General features: G+C 37.1%; 1 protein-coding gene across 1 annotated transcript; it reads right to left on the minus strand.

Moving 5' to 3' along the window:
* Positions 1-1,873: 1,873 nt before the first annotated feature.
* Positions 1,874-15,745, minus strand: DECR1 (2,4-dienoyl-CoA reductase 1). Its single transcript, XM_005150965.3, has 10 exons — positions 15,658-15,745; positions 12,024-12,226; positions 11,272-11,329; positions 11,044-11,130; positions 9,410-9,557; positions 6,139-6,238; positions 4,782-4,854; positions 2,531-2,677; positions 2,151-2,213; positions 1,874-2,065 (listed from the first exon to the last, which is right to left on the minus strand). The coding sequence occupies exons 1-10, from the start codon at positions 15,730-15,732 to the stop codon at positions 2,006-2,008; spliced, it is 1,014 nt and encodes a 337-aa protein (XP_005151022.2). The 5' UTR covers positions 15,733-15,745; the 3' UTR covers positions 1,874-2,005.
* Positions 15,746-18,920: the final 3,175 nt, after the last annotated feature.

Genomic DNA, 18,920 nt, shown 5'->3' on the forward strand with positions numbered 1-18,920 from the left:
CCCTTTAAAACATATGTCATTTCTAAACCCTGCACCAACGCATCGGGTGTCTTGTCAAGACAGGATGTTCTGAATCTGAAAGCAACTACCTTGCACAGTTTGAATTGGATGTCACTGGTACAAGCAAGATAAAATATTCTTATTATAGATACTCATTAAAATTTAAACTGTGCTTTTTGTTTGTCACTGAACCAGAATGCTTTACATCTACAAAATGTTTTGCTGTCACTTTACAACTGATAATTCATTTAGCTACAGTGAACAGGTAGAAGAAGATGCCTTCGGAAGTAATACCTGTTTCTGCAAGTGATAAATGTTCTGGTTTTGAATGAATAACCAGGATGTACTTGCAAGACAGGCTTTAAGTAGCCTCTCTTTGATATTCTCACCTTATCAAACGAAGCGAAAATGCCACTGTTGAAGGAGACATTCCAGTAACTCTGATGGTACAGAAAAAAGCTTTGGTCCCTGAAAGGTTCATTGTAAATTCAACTGAGTTCCTCCTAGATGCAAAGCTGGCCTGAATGATGAGTAAAGCAATGAAGGAAAGCCTTTAATATATTTTTTAAATCTTTTTATTTTCATGTCCAGAAGCAGTATTAAACTGCAAAGCACTTGAAATCCTTTACATACTCTGAACAGGGACACAATGCCTTTTGTTGTGGAAAAGAAATATTTCTGAACTGAGCTCTGAAGTTTACTTTCTAAACAAAGAACATACCCAGGAAAAGATATACTTTAGTGGGGGTTGAGCAAAAGCATGATGGGTCTGTGTGTTCAGTCACATCATGGATTTCTGGTATTTATGATGTCAGGAGACATTACATCTAGACACTGAGGTACCTACTGCTAAAATAATTGGAAAAATAATAAAATAACAGCTATGTCCATGCTTGTATATGTCGTGTGTCTGGAGCTCAGGTTAAGCAGTTAAAAAACCAAGGCACAGATTTCAGGCTGTTACTTTTTTTGAAGAATTCCATCCATTGTTTGAAACAGGGGAAACAACTAGTACCTCCCTAATATGGAAAATGCAATACTACTGAAAGAGGGGCAGCAAAAAATTTGCTTGGGTGTTTGGGGGTTTATTTATTTATTTTAAATCACCTGCATATTTGGGGTGGATAAACTAACTAGATTCAGAGATAATGCCATCATAAAACTTACTTAGTACCAGACCATGAACGCAAATGAAACCTAGGGACTTCTGTAAATCTCAACCAACCAGTAGGGTTTCAACACTTTCAGTCCAGATTTACTCATCTTAAGTAAACAGTTTCATGGAGAGACTCTAGCCCTACTCACACACATATACGAAGAGCAAATGATTTTTAGTTTCTCATTTTCAAGAACATTAACTTAATCATGACAGAGTGAGCTCCTTGGAAAGGCATTGCTAGTCCTTAAATGTCATTTTTAAAGTTCAGCATAAGATAATGAACAGACTGAAAATGTCAGCAAAAGATGAGACCAAAATGATCACATATTTCAAGATTTTGTAACCATGAGTTATATCCTATCTCAAATGTTGTTAGTTGCAAGTTTAAGACTTCGCACTGAAGTGTGAAGATTTAAGATTTAACTGAATGTAACTGTTAGTCTGAAAAAAAAACTATTACAATATTCCTGAAATGCCACTGGAATTACACTGTCGAGACACCTGCATGCATCTGAGAAACAAATGATGCTCTGAATTATAAAAGAAACACAACTAAAATATACAAAACTATGTTTTGTAACATAGTTACAAAAAACTGTAACTATGTCATGGCTTTACAAGACATAATCAAAACCGATAAAATTTCAATGAACAACTGTTGCTCACTATTGGCAACAGATTATAGATGGCAAAAATATACATACCCAAAACATGCCAATTTCAAAATATTTTATTGAAATTTGCATACAAAAATTTTTGAAGGCTATTCCTCAATTGATTAATTCTAAGTATTAATGAAAAAGCAGCAGTTCATTTCCAAGTATCTCCACCATACAGTTACATGCTTCAAGAGCTTTTTGTTTTTCTAATCATTGCTTCCATCATATCCCACTGCTCTTTGGTAACCTAATAAAAGAAAAAAGCGTTTTACTGGAATTACACATAACAATTATACATCTAATTTTTGTTTGAATAAGAAAGGAATTAATACCGTCTTCAGATCATTGAATTCTCCTGCCATAGAAACATATTCTCCACCATCCATTCTTATAACCTAGAGAAAGCATAAGCAGTGTATTTAATAGTAGTGGGGTTTCTACAGAATTTCCTTGTTATGAACTATGAAAGTTGATTTTTATTGATTTGGATAAGAAAAAAACATGCTTTAAATAACGTAATTCAATTGCTTTTAGAAGTTCTTTTTAAAGGCACTAACTACCATGTATTACAATTAAAAGGTTAATAATGCTTGCAAAGAATTCTAGAGTAACAATTTGTTTCATTTCTGAAACCAGGGCTTTATAGAAAGTATCAGCAAAACTCAGACCATCATCAGGTTAAACTGTGTAAACAAGATCAATGCAAACTCACTGCTCCATTAACCCAGCTTGCATAGTCACTGCAAAAATAGGCAGCAAGATTTGCAATTTCTTCTACAGTTCCCAGACGACCACAGGGAATCCTCTCAATAATTTTCTTCTCAAATGAACCTGTTGGGTCAAGGCGGCTAAAAGCACCCTGAAAATTGAGAGAAACATTTTGGGGGCAAAGTTATAACTACATCAGAAATTAAAATCTAACAGCTATTTGACTGCACGTAACAATATGTCACTAAACTGTCTACACCCTCTTTGTCAGTAGGATGAAAAAGAAGAAAGTTAGGAAACAAAACAATTCATTCCTCTTGCACTGATACACATCTACTGAGGATGATAAACTAGAATTTAAGAAGTGGGACAGTCACCCACTACGAAAAACAACAGGGGTTAATAATCTTTGTTTCCCAGTCAGCCCCAGTAAACATCTGAGGGTATAAGCAAGACTCAGAATTGCTGTATAGGCAGTGGAGAGGAACAAGGGGAGGAGCAGAAAAGCAACAGAAATAAATGATACACAACATGGAGTAAGTAAAACTGAAAAGGGAAAAAAACTCAAATTCAGTTACATTGCAGCAATGGCTAGAACTAAACCAAGTCACTGGAAGTTTTGGTATTTGAATAGTTTAGAATGGCATGGGAAATAGAGGAGGATTTTGTTCTTCCTGGTTCCTCCAGAAGGAAACAACCTCCTCATGTAAAATCAGAAATGTATTAGTAATATTTTTGTTAAGTTACTGTAGTTAATGAGTTACAGCACACTCTAATTTTGTAATCATGGCAGTACTCACGCCACTTAAGTCTCCTGTAGTCATGTTTTTAGATGTCAATTTATAAGATTAACAGTACTGCACTTGCACACTTTTTTCTTTTCCTTTCACGACTTAAAACAGTGGTTTTTAAGACACGGATACAGCCCCTAAGGCTGAAAGCCTTGATTTTGCAAATGCTGTTTTAAGGCTGGTCTGCCTTTTTATGCTTTCAGGGCTATTTTAACTTGGAACCAATACGACAAATGCAGTACTTTATTAAGAACACACAGTATCTCCAGTGGGATATACACTACTAGTTTAAATCACAAACATTACCAGGAGGTAGCAATACTGACCCTTAAAGCAGTTAACTTGCTGAAAATTAAGAGAATCTATAATTCAAAGTTATCTAGCCACATGATATAGTGGATACCAAATGTTTATGCAGATTCAAAAAGGAACAGGACAAACTCGTGGAATAAATGAATCCATCAAGATGATTATAACATGAAGAGATACCAAGTGTATCAAACTCCCTGTACAGAAAGGAGAAATGTCACTTAATGTTTTTCTTGTAGCCTAAAAATCCACCAGGTACAAGGCCTGGAAGACTTTTGGTCTGATACTGTAATGTTATTCCAACATTCTTACAACCCGCTGGTGGCTCCACTTATCTTTCTTCACAGTCAAAAAAAGTAAAACTGAGTTGCCCAGTGTAGCATCTAATACTGACAAGAGGAAAAAGCTAAAAACAGAATTAAAAAAGCATGCAACCCTTCCCCCCTTCCCCCAAAATAACAGCAAAAACAACGGTGACTCATTTTAGAGGTAATAGTAATACCATTATTAGCTGTTACTGCTCATAATTGTAATAGTTTGGCTCAATGCAAAATCAATCTTCCTTTCTCCTCTCGAAGGACTGCTTTCTTTTTTCCTTCCTGTTCCAGCTGGTATGCATTACTTCCTTGAAACCCTCCAGTCCTCCTTTTCACTTATAACAAAGCTTCACATTTCCTTGCTGATTTACGTTTTTCTCTTTCTAGTTTTGTGTTTTCCAACAAACCTAGTGACATTCTGTTCTTATATACCTAAAACAGATTCTGACATTTTGGAATTGATGTTTTGTTTAAAAAATAGGAATTCAGACAGAAATAGGCACTCTTACTCCACCGAGTATAAGTTGACAAACTACATATGTACAGTTGAGAAGAATCAAATTAGGTATTTCAATATTTAATTTCTTTCAAACCCTAAAAAAGGGTTTGTTTATATTAGTGTAGTAAAGGGGCAGTAGCAGGCTTCACAAGTTCCAGAAATTCTGTTTAACAAAAGGACTGGGATGCAGTGTGTTCAATATTCCAGCACAGTCTTGAATACCAAAGAAATCATATTTTAACAGTTACAGAAAAGGTTACATTATTTTTAAGTTAACTACAAAGCATAAAGTGTACTATAAAGAATATTCAAGGCTGTGTTTCACTTCATGCTATGTACCTTTGTTTTTATTGGACCTGGTTGAATCACATTGAATCTCATGCCATATCTACCCCATTCAGCTGCAAGAGACCTAAAAATGCATTAACAGAATGCATCAATATTTTAAACACAGTACTTTAATAATGCTATTTAGAAAAAAAAATTTTAAACTGAATCAAATGTGTAAATACTACAGTTTTCCTGAAACAGGCATTTCTACTTGAGGTTAGGGTTTTTATATTACTATTAACACTTCAAAGAAGAAAAAAATCACATTCACAAACAGAGGAGCATTGATTTAATAGACGCATCGTAGATAAAGTGATGTGAAAGAGTAATTCTTCCCTCACGAATCATACAGATGACTTTGGCACCTAAATTCCTTGAAAAGCAACTGTTAAGCCAGCATCTCTCTCTGGTAATTTAGACTATCCCACATGATACTCAACATAGCTCTCAGATGTTTTGAAATAACCCACATCAGAGGTTACATTCTAAAATGGGACCAGCAAAATAATCCTGCTTTATGGCAACATTTTCTCTGCATAAGCAGTACTCCAGATAGATCTAGCTACTACTGTGAATGAATTAGCTGGCTCATAAAGTTTCTGAGAAGTACACACTTCAGTTACAACTCTACAGACACAAATCAAGACCATCACTCATTCCCTCATGTTTTTCTGGATGAAGAATTTTAGTTAACAAAAGGTTGCCAAACTGTTAGATTCCTTCTGCCAAAGTGCAGAGGAGAATCTATTCACTATGAAGGTATGCCATGTAGTTAATAACAATAGAAATCCTTTTGTTTGTTGAGAAACATGGACACATCACGATACTGTTCTGAATTAACTATGGCCACAGACATTAATTTAAAATAGTGAAAGGTAATAAATTTCTTTATGAAACTAGAAAGGTGAAGCAACAGTGTACTCTCCCCAAATACAACCACATCTTTCCCCAAGACAAAAGAAAAGGGGAAGGCACTATAGACCTCAAAACAGTTCCCCTAATAACTACCTTTAAGTGCTGGTTCACCCACCAGAATGCAAGAGAATCTGATTATCAAAACTGTAATTGAAACTTTAGAACTTGCTATTGCCAAAAGAAGTAGTTCCACTTGCTCTTACCTTGTCCTTGTCAAAAAAATCATCCACTTATCCTTGTGATAAAAATCATCATAATACTAGCAGTTAATACTTCCTTCTGTAAGAAGCTGTCAGCATACTATTTTCTTTGCCAGGATACTGGAGACTGGAAGGTTGTCTTATGATACAATGTAATAGGAGAACTACACCAACTAGCTTCATTTTTACAGACCAATTATCCTATGGCAAGGATGTGAAAAGCAGAACACACATTTTGCTGTATTACTCACTTGCTCATTGCTTCTACACCAGCTTTGGCAGAGGCGCTCGGCAACACAAATCCTGAACCACTCTCTGCATAAATTGTTGTAATAGCCAGAAATGCCGCTCCTGCAATTTTCAACACACATTTTAAAAAACCCCACACCACACAAATACATGAAAATCAAATTCTGAAGTTAAAGTAAAAGCAACCTCAGTGGTACAGAAGTTTGCGGCTGAAATGCTAGGGACAACATTTCATTCTGGGTTGTAAAAAGGCACTTTAAATATCTGGTCTTGGAAGCTTTGCTTTCAAGCCTTTTTATTTCAGTTCCCTCTCTATTCCATCAGTGTTAAGAGTTGCTCCATGTAAGTGTAAATAGCTACTGATCAGGCTCCAAGGGCCTATCCTATACCCTCAGACTTCTTCTGATAATGAATTTACATGTGCACAGCAGTCTAACTGGAGTAAAGGTCTAAGATGTTAGTGTCTTTTTAGAAGCTGTCTAGTCTAGTAGTTACTAAACCGGTAATTTGCCCCAATTTCATCAATACCTGGTTGGAAAGAAAAAAAAAATCAACATTAACAGGCATAATCTTAAAATGACACAGTTTAGGACTTGAGTAATGAATATGCATAAAAAGAAAAAAAAGAAGAAATTTTCAGAAGCTTTTTCTGCAGTAGAGTTTATGAGAAACTAATCTGCACAACTTTTTCCTATTGTTATCACAACAAACTGCATTAGAAAAAGGCCACTTTCTTTTGTATGTTATATTTTGTAAGGGATTTAGCAAAAACATTATGGACACTGCAACTATTTAATATTTTGTGGAAGCCTGTGAACTCTATTTGTCTGATCAATTACTAGCATGAACTCACTTTTACTGGGAAATTGGAGAAGGAATGACAATTCACCGCTTACGCCACAGTAGCTAAAATAACTGCTCTACTTACTGTATTTTAAAAATAATTTAATTAGAAGAGCTACTCAAGGGATATTTCTGAAACAATATACGTTGCTGATAGAATGTATGTGACGAAGTAGAGACTTGGTTAAAATACTACAATAATGTTACACAAGAGAAACTAAAGGGAACCATAAACAAGCACGGACAGAAATGCCAGCACATACCCAGAGACCGTGGGCCCTATTTATAAAAAGTAGGGCACAGCAAGCTACTTTGTATAGAAAAATCAACATAGGGAAAAAAACACAGAACAGTTCTGAAGTTATCTAGAGTTCATTGTTAATTATACATTTTGCAGAATTAAACCACTGAAATTTGAAAATACGGGTTAAATAGAAGTGAGTTGGGTGAACCTAACACAGAGGGAAGAACGACAATTTACAGCTCTGAAGTTGGCACTCCCCAGTTCACATTCAATTTTTATGTATAAAGCTTATACTAATGAAATGGACAGTATCTAACCAATTAACTCCTCTCATTCTGTAAAACTTTATTGCATAAATAACGCACTCTCAAATTACAAATCTCTTTTAAATACCAGTATAAACATAAGAGTCTAAGAGCAGAGCACTTTGTTTACTAAATTAGGTTTAACATAGGTCACACTGTAGACCTAAGGGACATGCCAGTGTTTTAGTAACTGTCAGATGCATAGCATCCTCACAGACTGTTATAAAATACCTGCATGGGGTAACATCACTTCAGAAACTAAGGACTCTGCTCAGACTTAAGAAACCAAGCACATAAAAACGAAATGGAAGGTAGAAAATGAACGGACTAATAGGTACACTTGATTTACTTACAAAAACGTGTCTTAAAGAAAACCTTACATAAACAGTCTTACAGAATCCCCTAGAAAGAAGGTATGCAAACAATAGCAAAAGAAAGTCATGTATTTTAGAAGATTAGAAGTGAAAGGAAGAGTGACTGGAAAGGAAGGTGAATGACTTCTGGACTTTGGCAAATTTGAGGTTGGAAACAAGGAAAGTAGTTTTTCATTCAACAGCAGCAAAGACATACATGTTTTTAAAGCTGTATTCCACATTACTACAGAGAGACACTGCATGCATCAGGAAGCCCATAAAGCAAACTGTTAAAACAGTTTGCTATAATGATGTAAGTCAGAGTTGGGGTTGGAGTTTCAATGTAGGAATATCAGCACTAGAATGGTGGAAATAATTTTTTCATGTGCTGCTAAAAAATATGTGGGAAATACCTTGTCAACTGACCAAAACTGTTACAGACTTACTGAAACAACCTTAACTTTATATTAAATAATATATTAAATATATTATATTAATATATTAATATAGTATTAATATATTAAATTAAATAGTATGAACCCACAGCCCATTTTGGAGAAGAGCTTTGAAGAAATTTAACTAATGCAGAGGTATTAGAAATACAATGCAGAGAAATACAAAAGGATTATTTCAGCACAGTATCCGTACCTAGAAAACGGGATTCATAAGGGAAGGCACAGGGAAAATCACAATATACCTCACTACTTTTAAATGTTATTTAAGCTTATGCAATTCTGATACAAAAATAGGCCCAATGTTTTTCAATTCATAAGTGTAAAATAATGTAAAATGAAAACAATTATTTCTATATAATGTATGACATAACATAAAAGGCCATATATTAGTTTTCCCTCAAAGACAATCTGGTTATATAAACCTTTGCCTAAATAGTATATCAAAGAATAATCATATTTTTATGGTAAAGCTAAAACATTGGATTAAACCCCTTGGTAGTCTAGAACTAGGAATTATACCTGGGAAAATAAAAGCTAATACTGATGTCATTTTTGAAATTCTTTTTCAAAGGTAGTATTCTATCTCAAAGGTAATATTCTCTAGTGCTATTAGTCAAATACCACAGCTGTGAATTTATTTAAGCATAGGACGAAAATGTGGTATCCTGACTTGCTGCTCATTTAAATAAATGCCACATGCTCAGTTGCTCAATAAAACCAACACAGATACAGAAGACTCAAGAGAAGTAATATCATACGTTTTAAACAAAGCCTTATTTTTCAAACTTTAAAAAGTTTACAACTAGTACGAACTCTAAAATCAGATTTTTATATTCAATTTCATGGCTTCCGGATTTAATTTTAAGGGCAGATTCTAGAATGAAGCAATTGCTAGCGAGTTTTTATGTGTGATACTTAAGTTATGGCTTTACTATAAATTAAGTTTCCTTCTAGAAATTATGTATAATGTTAAAAATTTTGCTTAAAACTCTTAAAATATATAATAAGGCAAGGAACGCAAGTAATAATACTGTATAATAGAACATGCTTAGTTAGCATTTATCTTAAGATACCTTTCTGTACTTTTATGAGCTCCTTTCCGACTTCCAGAGTTACAAAAGCAGTACCATTAAGCACAATATCAGTTATTGTTCTCCATGCATTAGCAGAAAGCCGCTCAGAAGGGGAAATAAAGTTTCCAGCTGCATTGTTTATCACAACCTGAAACACATGAAGGAAAACCTAAGAGTTAACCAGAAACAATTTTCCCTGAGAGAAAAGCAAGGAGGGAACTTCTTAAGGCTTACAGCTAGAAAAGTTAAAAAGCCCCACCAAATGGGGGGGGGGGGGGGTGGGGGGAAGGAAGCAGGGAAGAATAATTAATTAGAAATTTTAACATCTGTAGCATGTATATATATCAGTAACAGAAAATGCAAATGAGCTTTATCTCCAAACTGCTGCAGTTACTAGTATAGTACTGAGGAACTGCAGAGGGTGACTTAAGTCGCTATTTTCCACAGTCTCAAGTTCATCCTAACAAAACAGTTTGTCCCCACCAAGTTCCAAGGTCACGCATCATATTTACTGTAACAGATGTATGGAAATAAAAGCAAAAGAAGTTCAGGCAACCTGATGTCTAAAGTCTGGATTAGCTGACTGTTGCAAAACAGAAAGTCTAACCAGTCATGACAAAACAGAATATTATCATCTAGTGAACTGCAAGCAACTAGTACAGAACTTTTTTTAATAGATGTATATCCATCATTTGTTGCCTTCCTACAAACAATAATTATGCACAGTCAAAATAATAAACAGAGTATCCTGTCTACAAATCAGGACAGTGAGCTACCATATTTCATAGCATACAGCTGTGAGAAAAAGTTTCTCCACTTCTTACCAAATTTATAATTCAGGAGGTTCTACTACATGTTTATAGGAAGCTACTGGTGAATACAGTGTCTACAATACATATGTCTACACGACAGTTTTTAAAAGTTTTAAAACACACTGACTATCCTTTACATTGATGTTAACATCCTCATCACACTATCAGCTAGCAGAATCTGAGTTATTTCCCTCATGATCAAATCAGAATTTGGTGCCTATAATTGTTCAGACTACACCAGACCACCCTTCCCAAAGCAACAGTCTGATGTGAAGAGCTCTGTGCTTTGTGCCAAACTAGTAAAAACACATGCTTAGCTTGACTGAATATTTTTTTCTTGATTTTATGAGAACTTAAGTCTTCAAGTTGGAACCTTCTTTGTGCATTTTCATAAGCTAAGCCAGGACCAAAGATGACTTTAATGATTATTTCCATTTCAAATTTGTGAGACATACTGTTAACAGGCAACAAGTGTAATTTGATACCAACACAGGTAAGGCACCTTTTCAGGAAGATTATACGGCAACTATATTCGGTTTACTTAATTCAAAGAATCACATCATAATTGTTTCACTGTTTACAAAGAAAATGTTAAGTCTTCAGAATAAGGACATCAACGTTTTGTCTATTTGGACACTAAGAATTTTAAAAATCACAGGCACAGAGTAATGAGTCTTAACTGTGAATGTTTAAATACTGCCACTTTCTGCCTAGTGTCTCTTTATATACCATTAACTTCCTATCATGGTCATTTGCTTCATACCTACTATGCAGAGTATTTTCAGTAATGCAGACTGAAGCTCTTTCACTTAGAACACTTACAGCAGGATGTCCTGCCACTTGGATTACTTCGGCAACAGCATTCTTAACTGAAACTGGATCTCTCACATCACACTGGACAGCATGAACCTATGTAACAATTGAAAGACAGTTGTAAAACTTCAAAACTACGTCACTCATAAATTCAACATGCCCACAGAAGCACATAATGCATAAAAATCCTATAATCATTTAAAGTATAATAACATTTGCAAAACTGTAAAGATTTACCTTATTCCCTGTTTTAGAAGAAATTTCTTCTGCTGTTGCTTTCAAAACATCAAGCTTCCTAGAAACAAGTACACAACATCACTAAATGGCAATTAAATGCAATCAGAATTCAGATTCATAAAATCTGAGTATTATTTTTTCTGAGCAAATGAGCTAAAACTTATAACGTGCACATTTGTGTGTTGCTGATTTTCCTGAAACTATGTTTGGTCACTAACTTTCTGAAACAAGATTAAATCCAAACAATTTCTCATTAGTGATACTTCAGTAAGAGACCGTTAACTTAATCAAATGTGATAACTCAGAAAACATTTTAAGGAAAAATCAGGGCTGATTTTGAAGTCAAAATAATTAAGAGGAATGGCTGTAATTCTTTACTGCAATTCAAATCTGTATCAATGACACCTGCAATAATACATTCAAAATGTTCAATAATGGCTATTTCAATTTTTTTTTTCTCTTTTAGGCTTTGGTTGAATTAAAATCTAATATTCTGGGTTGTTTATTTTGCTGCCACACGTCACAGAAATGCATTTAGCTTATTTCTTCCTACTGCTGGTTACACCATTAGTCATATCTGCAAATGTCTGGTATTTACAATAGGACATAATTTAAAAGCATACTGAAATAGAGTAAATACAATACATCTATCCAGTTTCTGAAGAAAGCAGCAAGATCCATTATGAGGAAAACAGATATATTAATCATTCAGTACTAAATAAAAGCTCTAAACTACCTTCATTAATGCTTACCTGCTTGCTATAACACATGTGGCACCTAAACTGGACAAAGTCGTTGTCATCCCTTTGCCAATCCCCGTACCTCCACCAGTTACAAAGGCCACTTTCCCTTGAAAGGTATTTGGTGGCAACATCACTTTCTGAAGAGGTGAAAAGAATGCAGCTTGTGGTGCACTGCTGCCTTGATGCAGCACATTCGGCCCACAGCTGAAAAACTGAAAAAAAGAAAAAGAAGGTTACATTTTTTTTCTCATTTTTGCATACAGGACTGTTACATGAGATTAGATTTTCTTATGACAGTGGAGGAAACCATGACTGCCTTATTATAAAGTGAAGGTAAGAATGATTCAATTGTATTACACTAAAACAGGCCTTCATGCAAGTGCTAATACCATACTAGAAGCTATTTTTAGACTTTCCAGCCATCTACTGAAAAAAATGCTGTAATAACGATTTTTGTAATTTTGAAAGTTGGTCTGTCTTACGTCTGTCACTCTTACTAATATACATAGAAAAATATTACCTACCAACTAATTAAGACTCCCAGCAGGATCTAGCTTTCAGATTCATATATGTACTAGGATGCATAGAGTTTAGTCCTAACAAATCCATGATTTTGACACTACAAGTATATATATTTACAGATTCAAAACCTTCAATAGTAGCTTCAAGGCTTTGATTCTTTATTACTGTAATTAATAAAACATTCTTGCTCACTGGAGAATAGGGCAGAATCAAATTCCATGAGACCTAACCCAAACGTTACTGCTGCTAAGCAAACCAATGCCACCTCCCAGACAAAACTGGTCAAGATTTGCTTATGAGGCTAAGACAGTTGGGTCTGTTCAGCCTGGAGAAGACTGTGTGGAGATCTCATAGCCCTGGAACAGGCTGCCGAGAGAAGGTGTGAATGCTCCATCACCGGCAGTGCTCAAGACCATCTTAAGGTCCTTTCCAGCCCAAACCATTCTATAATTCTATGACCCACATCACACTTTGTCCCAGCAGAAATACAGAAAATTAGCCCTTGATGCAAAAAGAAATGTTTAAAAACATGCATGAAAAGAGAAACAAATAAAAATCAGTATTACATCTAGTGATCTACATCACTAAGAAAACATACCACTAATGCAATGAGAAGTTTGTGGTGTCATCAAGGAAGTCATAGCAAAAATAGCCAAGAGGGGATTTTTAGCATCCTAAGGCACTAAACTAACTCAAGCCCTAACCTAAATACTTAATTAAGTGCTTTGGGATGGCAGCACTACAGTAATAATTCCCACTTTATTTAGAATACAAAAGTTAACTTCACCTGAAGCTACAAATTGTTCCAAACATGACAAAACTAGGCTCATTCAATTAAAATACTCTAAGTTACGTTTATTTTCTCTAGTACTAATTTGTCCTTGGGCCTTTAATGTATTTGAATAAAAAAAAAAAACAAACAGGAAAGAATACCAACTGGTTACTCTTGTATGGTGGTGTTAATAATAGCATGAAAAAAAAAGGTTATTTTAAAATAGTAACAAATATTACAATTTAAGAGGGGAGATTCAGGCTGAACATGAGGAAAGAAAATTATTGCAGTGAGGCTGGTAGAACCCTGGCACAGATTGTTCAGAGCTGCATTCCTGGAAATATTCAAGGCCAGGCTGGGTGTGATTCTGGGCAACCTGATCTAGTTGAAGACCTCCCAGCTCATTGGAGGGGGCTGCACTAGATGACCTCTGAAAGTCCCTTCCAACCCAAACTGTTCTATAATTTTATTTGCTAACTCACATTTCCAACACTAAAATTAAGAAACATTTTTAATGGCAGCTGAATCATTTGTACATGCCACAGCTATAAAGCACAGGGATGGAGCTTTCACAGACCTTATAGCTGGCCTGAGAAAGTGTGCATGTGAAGCTTCTTGCGTTATAACACAACTGCATATGAGGAACAGGTGAAAACAGAATAAACATGTAATTACACCACCAACTTAATGGAGCTCATGTTCCAAAGACATGATGAAGCAAAAACTGAGAGTGAAGAAGAGTTGTGGACACTATGGAGAACAAAATCAAGAAAGTAAAGCTCAAACTAACACTAGAATTGTCACAAATTATCATAGAATTTATATTGAGCATGTACTTCAGGGATTCCTTCTGGAACTTGGGACTCTTCAGGTATGTGCAATGGCTTCTCAGGACGAGAAAAATAAGCCAAAGGTGGTTCTAACACAACCAGACCAAATGGAAAATCCAAAGAATGTCATATCTTTCTGGAACTACAAAATTCTGCAGATCAGATCTGCCTCAAATGTCTGTAAAATAGTGAGGTTTTTTTTCCAATTCTCCCAGTGAAAATTAAATTTGCATGTTTTCATGGAGTACTAGGGCACTACTAAGCCTTCAGGAAAGGGGAGTGTGAAGATTCTCTTTAAGGTCTTCCTCTGTAGTTCCCCCACTCATCTCATCTCTCTTCAGGTATGCAGGGAGAGAGAGGGGCTTCCGCTGGAGAGGGAGCTCATGGCAGAGACTGCAAATCAAGGCAACATTTGGACTCCCTCTTCCTCCAGTATAAAGAGATAACTAGAGACAATCCTTACAGTCCTGAGTCACCTTGATCAAGTGGTCTGTTAGTGGTGGACACAGCCCACTTCACTTGCTCACCACCAGAGAAACCATGCAAGCATTTTTCCTCCTACTCAGGGGAGGAAGCCGGCCACAGCAGAGGCAGGCAGGAAGACTGCACGGAGACTAATAAAGTACTGTAGTGACACTAAGCAGCCAGTAAAGTTGGTATAATTCAGCAATCTTTTCCCAAGACTGCTATCATCTCATTACTAGCATGCACATGCGGCTTCTGTGACAAAATTCACTTAATTTGATCATTCCACTCTTTAAGGTCAAGGTTTTAAATTAAACCTCAGGTGTAAGCAAATAAAAAGAAGCCACTAAAGGGCTTAAGAAAAAGGGGAGAGAAGGGGGGGAAAGGGGATCGGAAAAAAAAACCAAAACAACACCCTCACCCAGGGAGTGGAAGTGAATCATGAAACTATTGCAGAAAACCATCTCAGCAGCACACAGATCACCGCTGGCAAGAAGCATCACGCCTGGGCTGAACTCAGTATAAACGGCCTCGAGAAACACCCACTCACAGAAATAATCCATGTCATTGCTTGGACAGCAGCACTCAAACCACTTGACCTATATCGCACTGCACAATTTTGCTACTGGGATCAAGGGGCGATACCAATTCTTCCACGGCCTGTACGGCAATAGGAAAGAAACCCCTGGGGTAGGCAGGGGCCGCGTCCCGGGTTGCACAGGCCGCACCTCCGTGGGGGACAAGGCCGGCAGGGATCGCCCCTAGAGTTGACGACAATCAGCAGGGTGTCCCTGCCCTCGGGGCACTGCTAAACTGCTTCCCCAACCCCAGCAATGGAGCATTCCTCAAGCCAGGGCCGCCCCTTGATGCCGCTTTCCCCGCGGCTGCGGTAAGGAGCCCGTGAGGCGGTTGGCGGCGCTACGGAGATCCGCCGTGCCCCTCACGGGACAAGGGCGACCGGGCATGGCCGGGGCGGAGGTCGCAGAGCGCCCCCGCGGCGCCGGCCGCCTGCCCTCATCCCGAGCATAGCAGATCAGGGCAGGGAGCGCCTTACCCGCGCGGTACCAGAGAAGCAGGTTGCAGCACAGCCACGGGCACCGCGCCACCCTTGTCGCAGCACCACCGCCATCTTCCCGTGCCGGGGGCCGGGCCGGGCTGTGCGCCTGCTCCGTAGGCAGCGCCGCGCTGGGACTGGCCTCCCGAGCGTGCTGCCTCACTGGGTTGTGTATTTGGCGAATTATCCACTATTTGAAGGAGACTAAGTAACTAACTTGTTATTTCTTATGTGGGACCTAACCCCAGGAATTGATATGCTCTCCATACGTGTAGCATAGCCCTTTTCAAGGGGTTCTGCTAGTTCTTGGCATGTGTTTTGTGGGGGAAAGGGGTCATTATTTAAGAAACATGGAAAAGTGGTGGCACAGCAACCTGTTAACTGGGATTTCAAACGGGCTAGGCAACACGGCCTGGAAGAAAGTAGATGTAGATTAGATATTGGGAAGTTCTTCACTGTGAGGGTGCTGAGGCACTGGCACAGGTTGCCCAGAGAAGTCCTGGATTTCTCATCCCTGGGAGTGTTCAAAGAGCAGGTTGCATGGGGCTTAGAGCAATCTGGTTTAGTGTGAGGTGTCCCTGCCCATGGCAGGAGGTTGGAACTGGATGATCTTAAGGTCCTTTCCAGCCCAAACCAGGCTGTGATTTGGAGTGACATTGTGCTGATTGCATTTACAGGTGACTCCCTGACAGAAGCAGCATGGAGATTGCACACACCACCACCTCCTTTGACTTCTGTAAAATAAAGTTTACCAGAATGACAAAAGATTCCTCATTTCAAATTTAGCACTGTCAGTAGTGTTCAGAAAAGGCCTGACCAGTGAACATTAAACTATGCTAACCTAAAAGGGATTACTTTGAGTTAACAAAACATTTATCTGTGATGCGCACATAGACTAGCTATGCAGAAAGGTAACAGTTGACTGATATCCAGCCTTTTGTACAGCCTGGGTAACAAAGCAGAGAAGCCTGCAGCATTATATCTGGCCGTAAGGCAGGGCAAGGGGGTCCTGGAGTAGCACAGTAGCTGTGGGAACCTGTGGATTCAGTAAAGCTGGAGGTTTTGATAAGAGACAACACCGATGAAACTATGCGCTTGTAAAACTTGGCATGAAGGACAACAAACTTGTCAGGGGGTCTATATTACCAACTTTTAAATAAGGGATTCCAGGCAAACTGAATAGACACTGACTGCTATGGGAGTTCAGAGGCATCAGAATTAAAATCCTACACTTAGTCATCAGTGATCTGTATAAAAAGGGTCAAGCAGCTCAATGTTCAACATACAGACAAAAATAAAACCCCTAATCTCTGATGGTACAGTAAGTTCTACAGTATGTAATATCATTATTAGTCCTGCATACCATCTAGCAGCTACTGAAGAAATAGAGCCACACCACTAAGCAGTACTTGCCATACTATAATTGAAGCTGTATGACAAACATCTGGCAGGCATTAAAAGAGTCACTGTAAGTTTTAGGTAGCAACATTTCATTAAAATCAGTTATCTCAAAACACACTAAATCTCAAGAGATACGTAGTCCCCAAACAAAAATAAAGTTGGAGAAAGGGAGTGAATATAGTTCAAGAGATGTTTTAAAATTAACAGTTACTACAGAATTTGGAAAGTTTCACTGAAATTAAGTTAAGAGGAAACCAGCTACTACAGCAAACCTTTTACACATTGGAAGATGCACATGTGCCAAACAGCTATCTCTGAAAGAATCATATTGTCATGGTAAGTGATCGAGAAGATATGAACAAACAAAATTTCACAAAATGTTTTTCAGTAGCTTTCATCAATGAGGTTTAATTCCTATACCAGACCTGTTATTTTCAGGTGATAATAGAAAGTCATCAAGACTAGGAAGCAGATTCATTAGAAAAAAACTGCTCATAATCAAGCAATGTAATTGAAGGCAGACTACCTGCATTTTGCAATGAAAATAACTTTGCCTAATAGGCTATTTCTCCACGTTATAAAATCCTCCTCCAGTTTGGGTGACGCTTATCTACAAGTTCAGGAAGAGTTTAAGAATAGCTTAAACGAAATATGAAAGCATCCAATCTCTACTTTAAAGTATGTCAGGAGGCTTAAAATGCAGAAAATACAGTTTTTTTTAAGAATCTTTTAGAGAAATGATAGGACTGTAAATCTGACATATGTAGGGAAAACATAACTAAAAATTGTAAAATCTAAAAAAGGATGATCTGAAAGTGTCTTAACTAACAAGGTCCTTTCCAACCCTAACTATTCTATGATTCTAAAGATAAATTATATCTCAGTGATCTCTTACAGAAATGCCTAAGGATGAGTATATAAGAACTGGCAGGCATGACTTAGACTTTCAAGTGTCTGGCCTAGTGGCATAATGTAGAGCTCACCAGAAACCTGAGTCCTCCTTGTAAACTTGCATGCCAATGCTGTTCCTGCCACTCAAACTACCTTGTCGGAAGAAATTCACAGCACCTGATGTTTAAAGATAGTTGAAGAGGCTTTTGACACAAAAGGCTTCTAAAAGGAAAAAAAAAAAAAAAAAGAAAAAATTTTAGATGAGGGATATCACCTGTATTTCTGTTAAGGGGAAAAGTTTAATGATAGGTCAGCTCAATACAAGTTTAATGGTAGCTCAATATTCTGTTTGGATATAGTTTCTTGGGGTTAGTCAACTGTGGTACTATTTCACCAGTTACGTGCAAGTTAACTCTGCAGTCCATATAAATATCTGAAATGCCTCTTTCTGTTCTGATAGTCTCTGAGGTTTGGACTCACATGAATCATTTATTTATGAACTAAAAAAAAAGGAACAAAAGGAACAAAATAAACAGATATTAGAAGACAGTTCAGTCAGGATCAGAGATACTGCAAGAAGGTAAATGAGTAGGAAAACATGGTAGCAGACTATAAAATTGGATAAATGCATTGAAATAGGAAGTATGAACACTATAATGGGGTTTAGAGGATTCATACTGTTTCTTATGATGATGATTTGTTATACGAGGTTGTGATGACAGAAGCTAATATGATAAATAAGATATGGAATAATGACAATACAGAGAATATGTAGGGACTGCTATATAAAGCTGAGAAATAGTTTCATTTAGGAATTTAGGTCTGTATTTCTGGTCACTTTAACACAAAACTGACTGAAACTGCAAAATAATGAGGGACTAAAAAAAACCAAGCAAAGATGAAGAAACCCCACAAGAAAATTAAGGAGACAGCAGCCATTCATCTACAAAACACAGGAACAAAAATATAAA

Source organism: Melopsittacus undulatus, chromosome 1 (genome assembly GCF_012275295.1).
Source record: "Melopsittacus undulatus isolate bMelUnd1 chromosome 1, bMelUnd1.mat.Z, whole genome shotgun sequence".
NCBI lineage: Eukaryota > Metazoa > Chordata > Aves > Psittaciformes > Psittaculidae > Melopsittacus > Melopsittacus undulatus.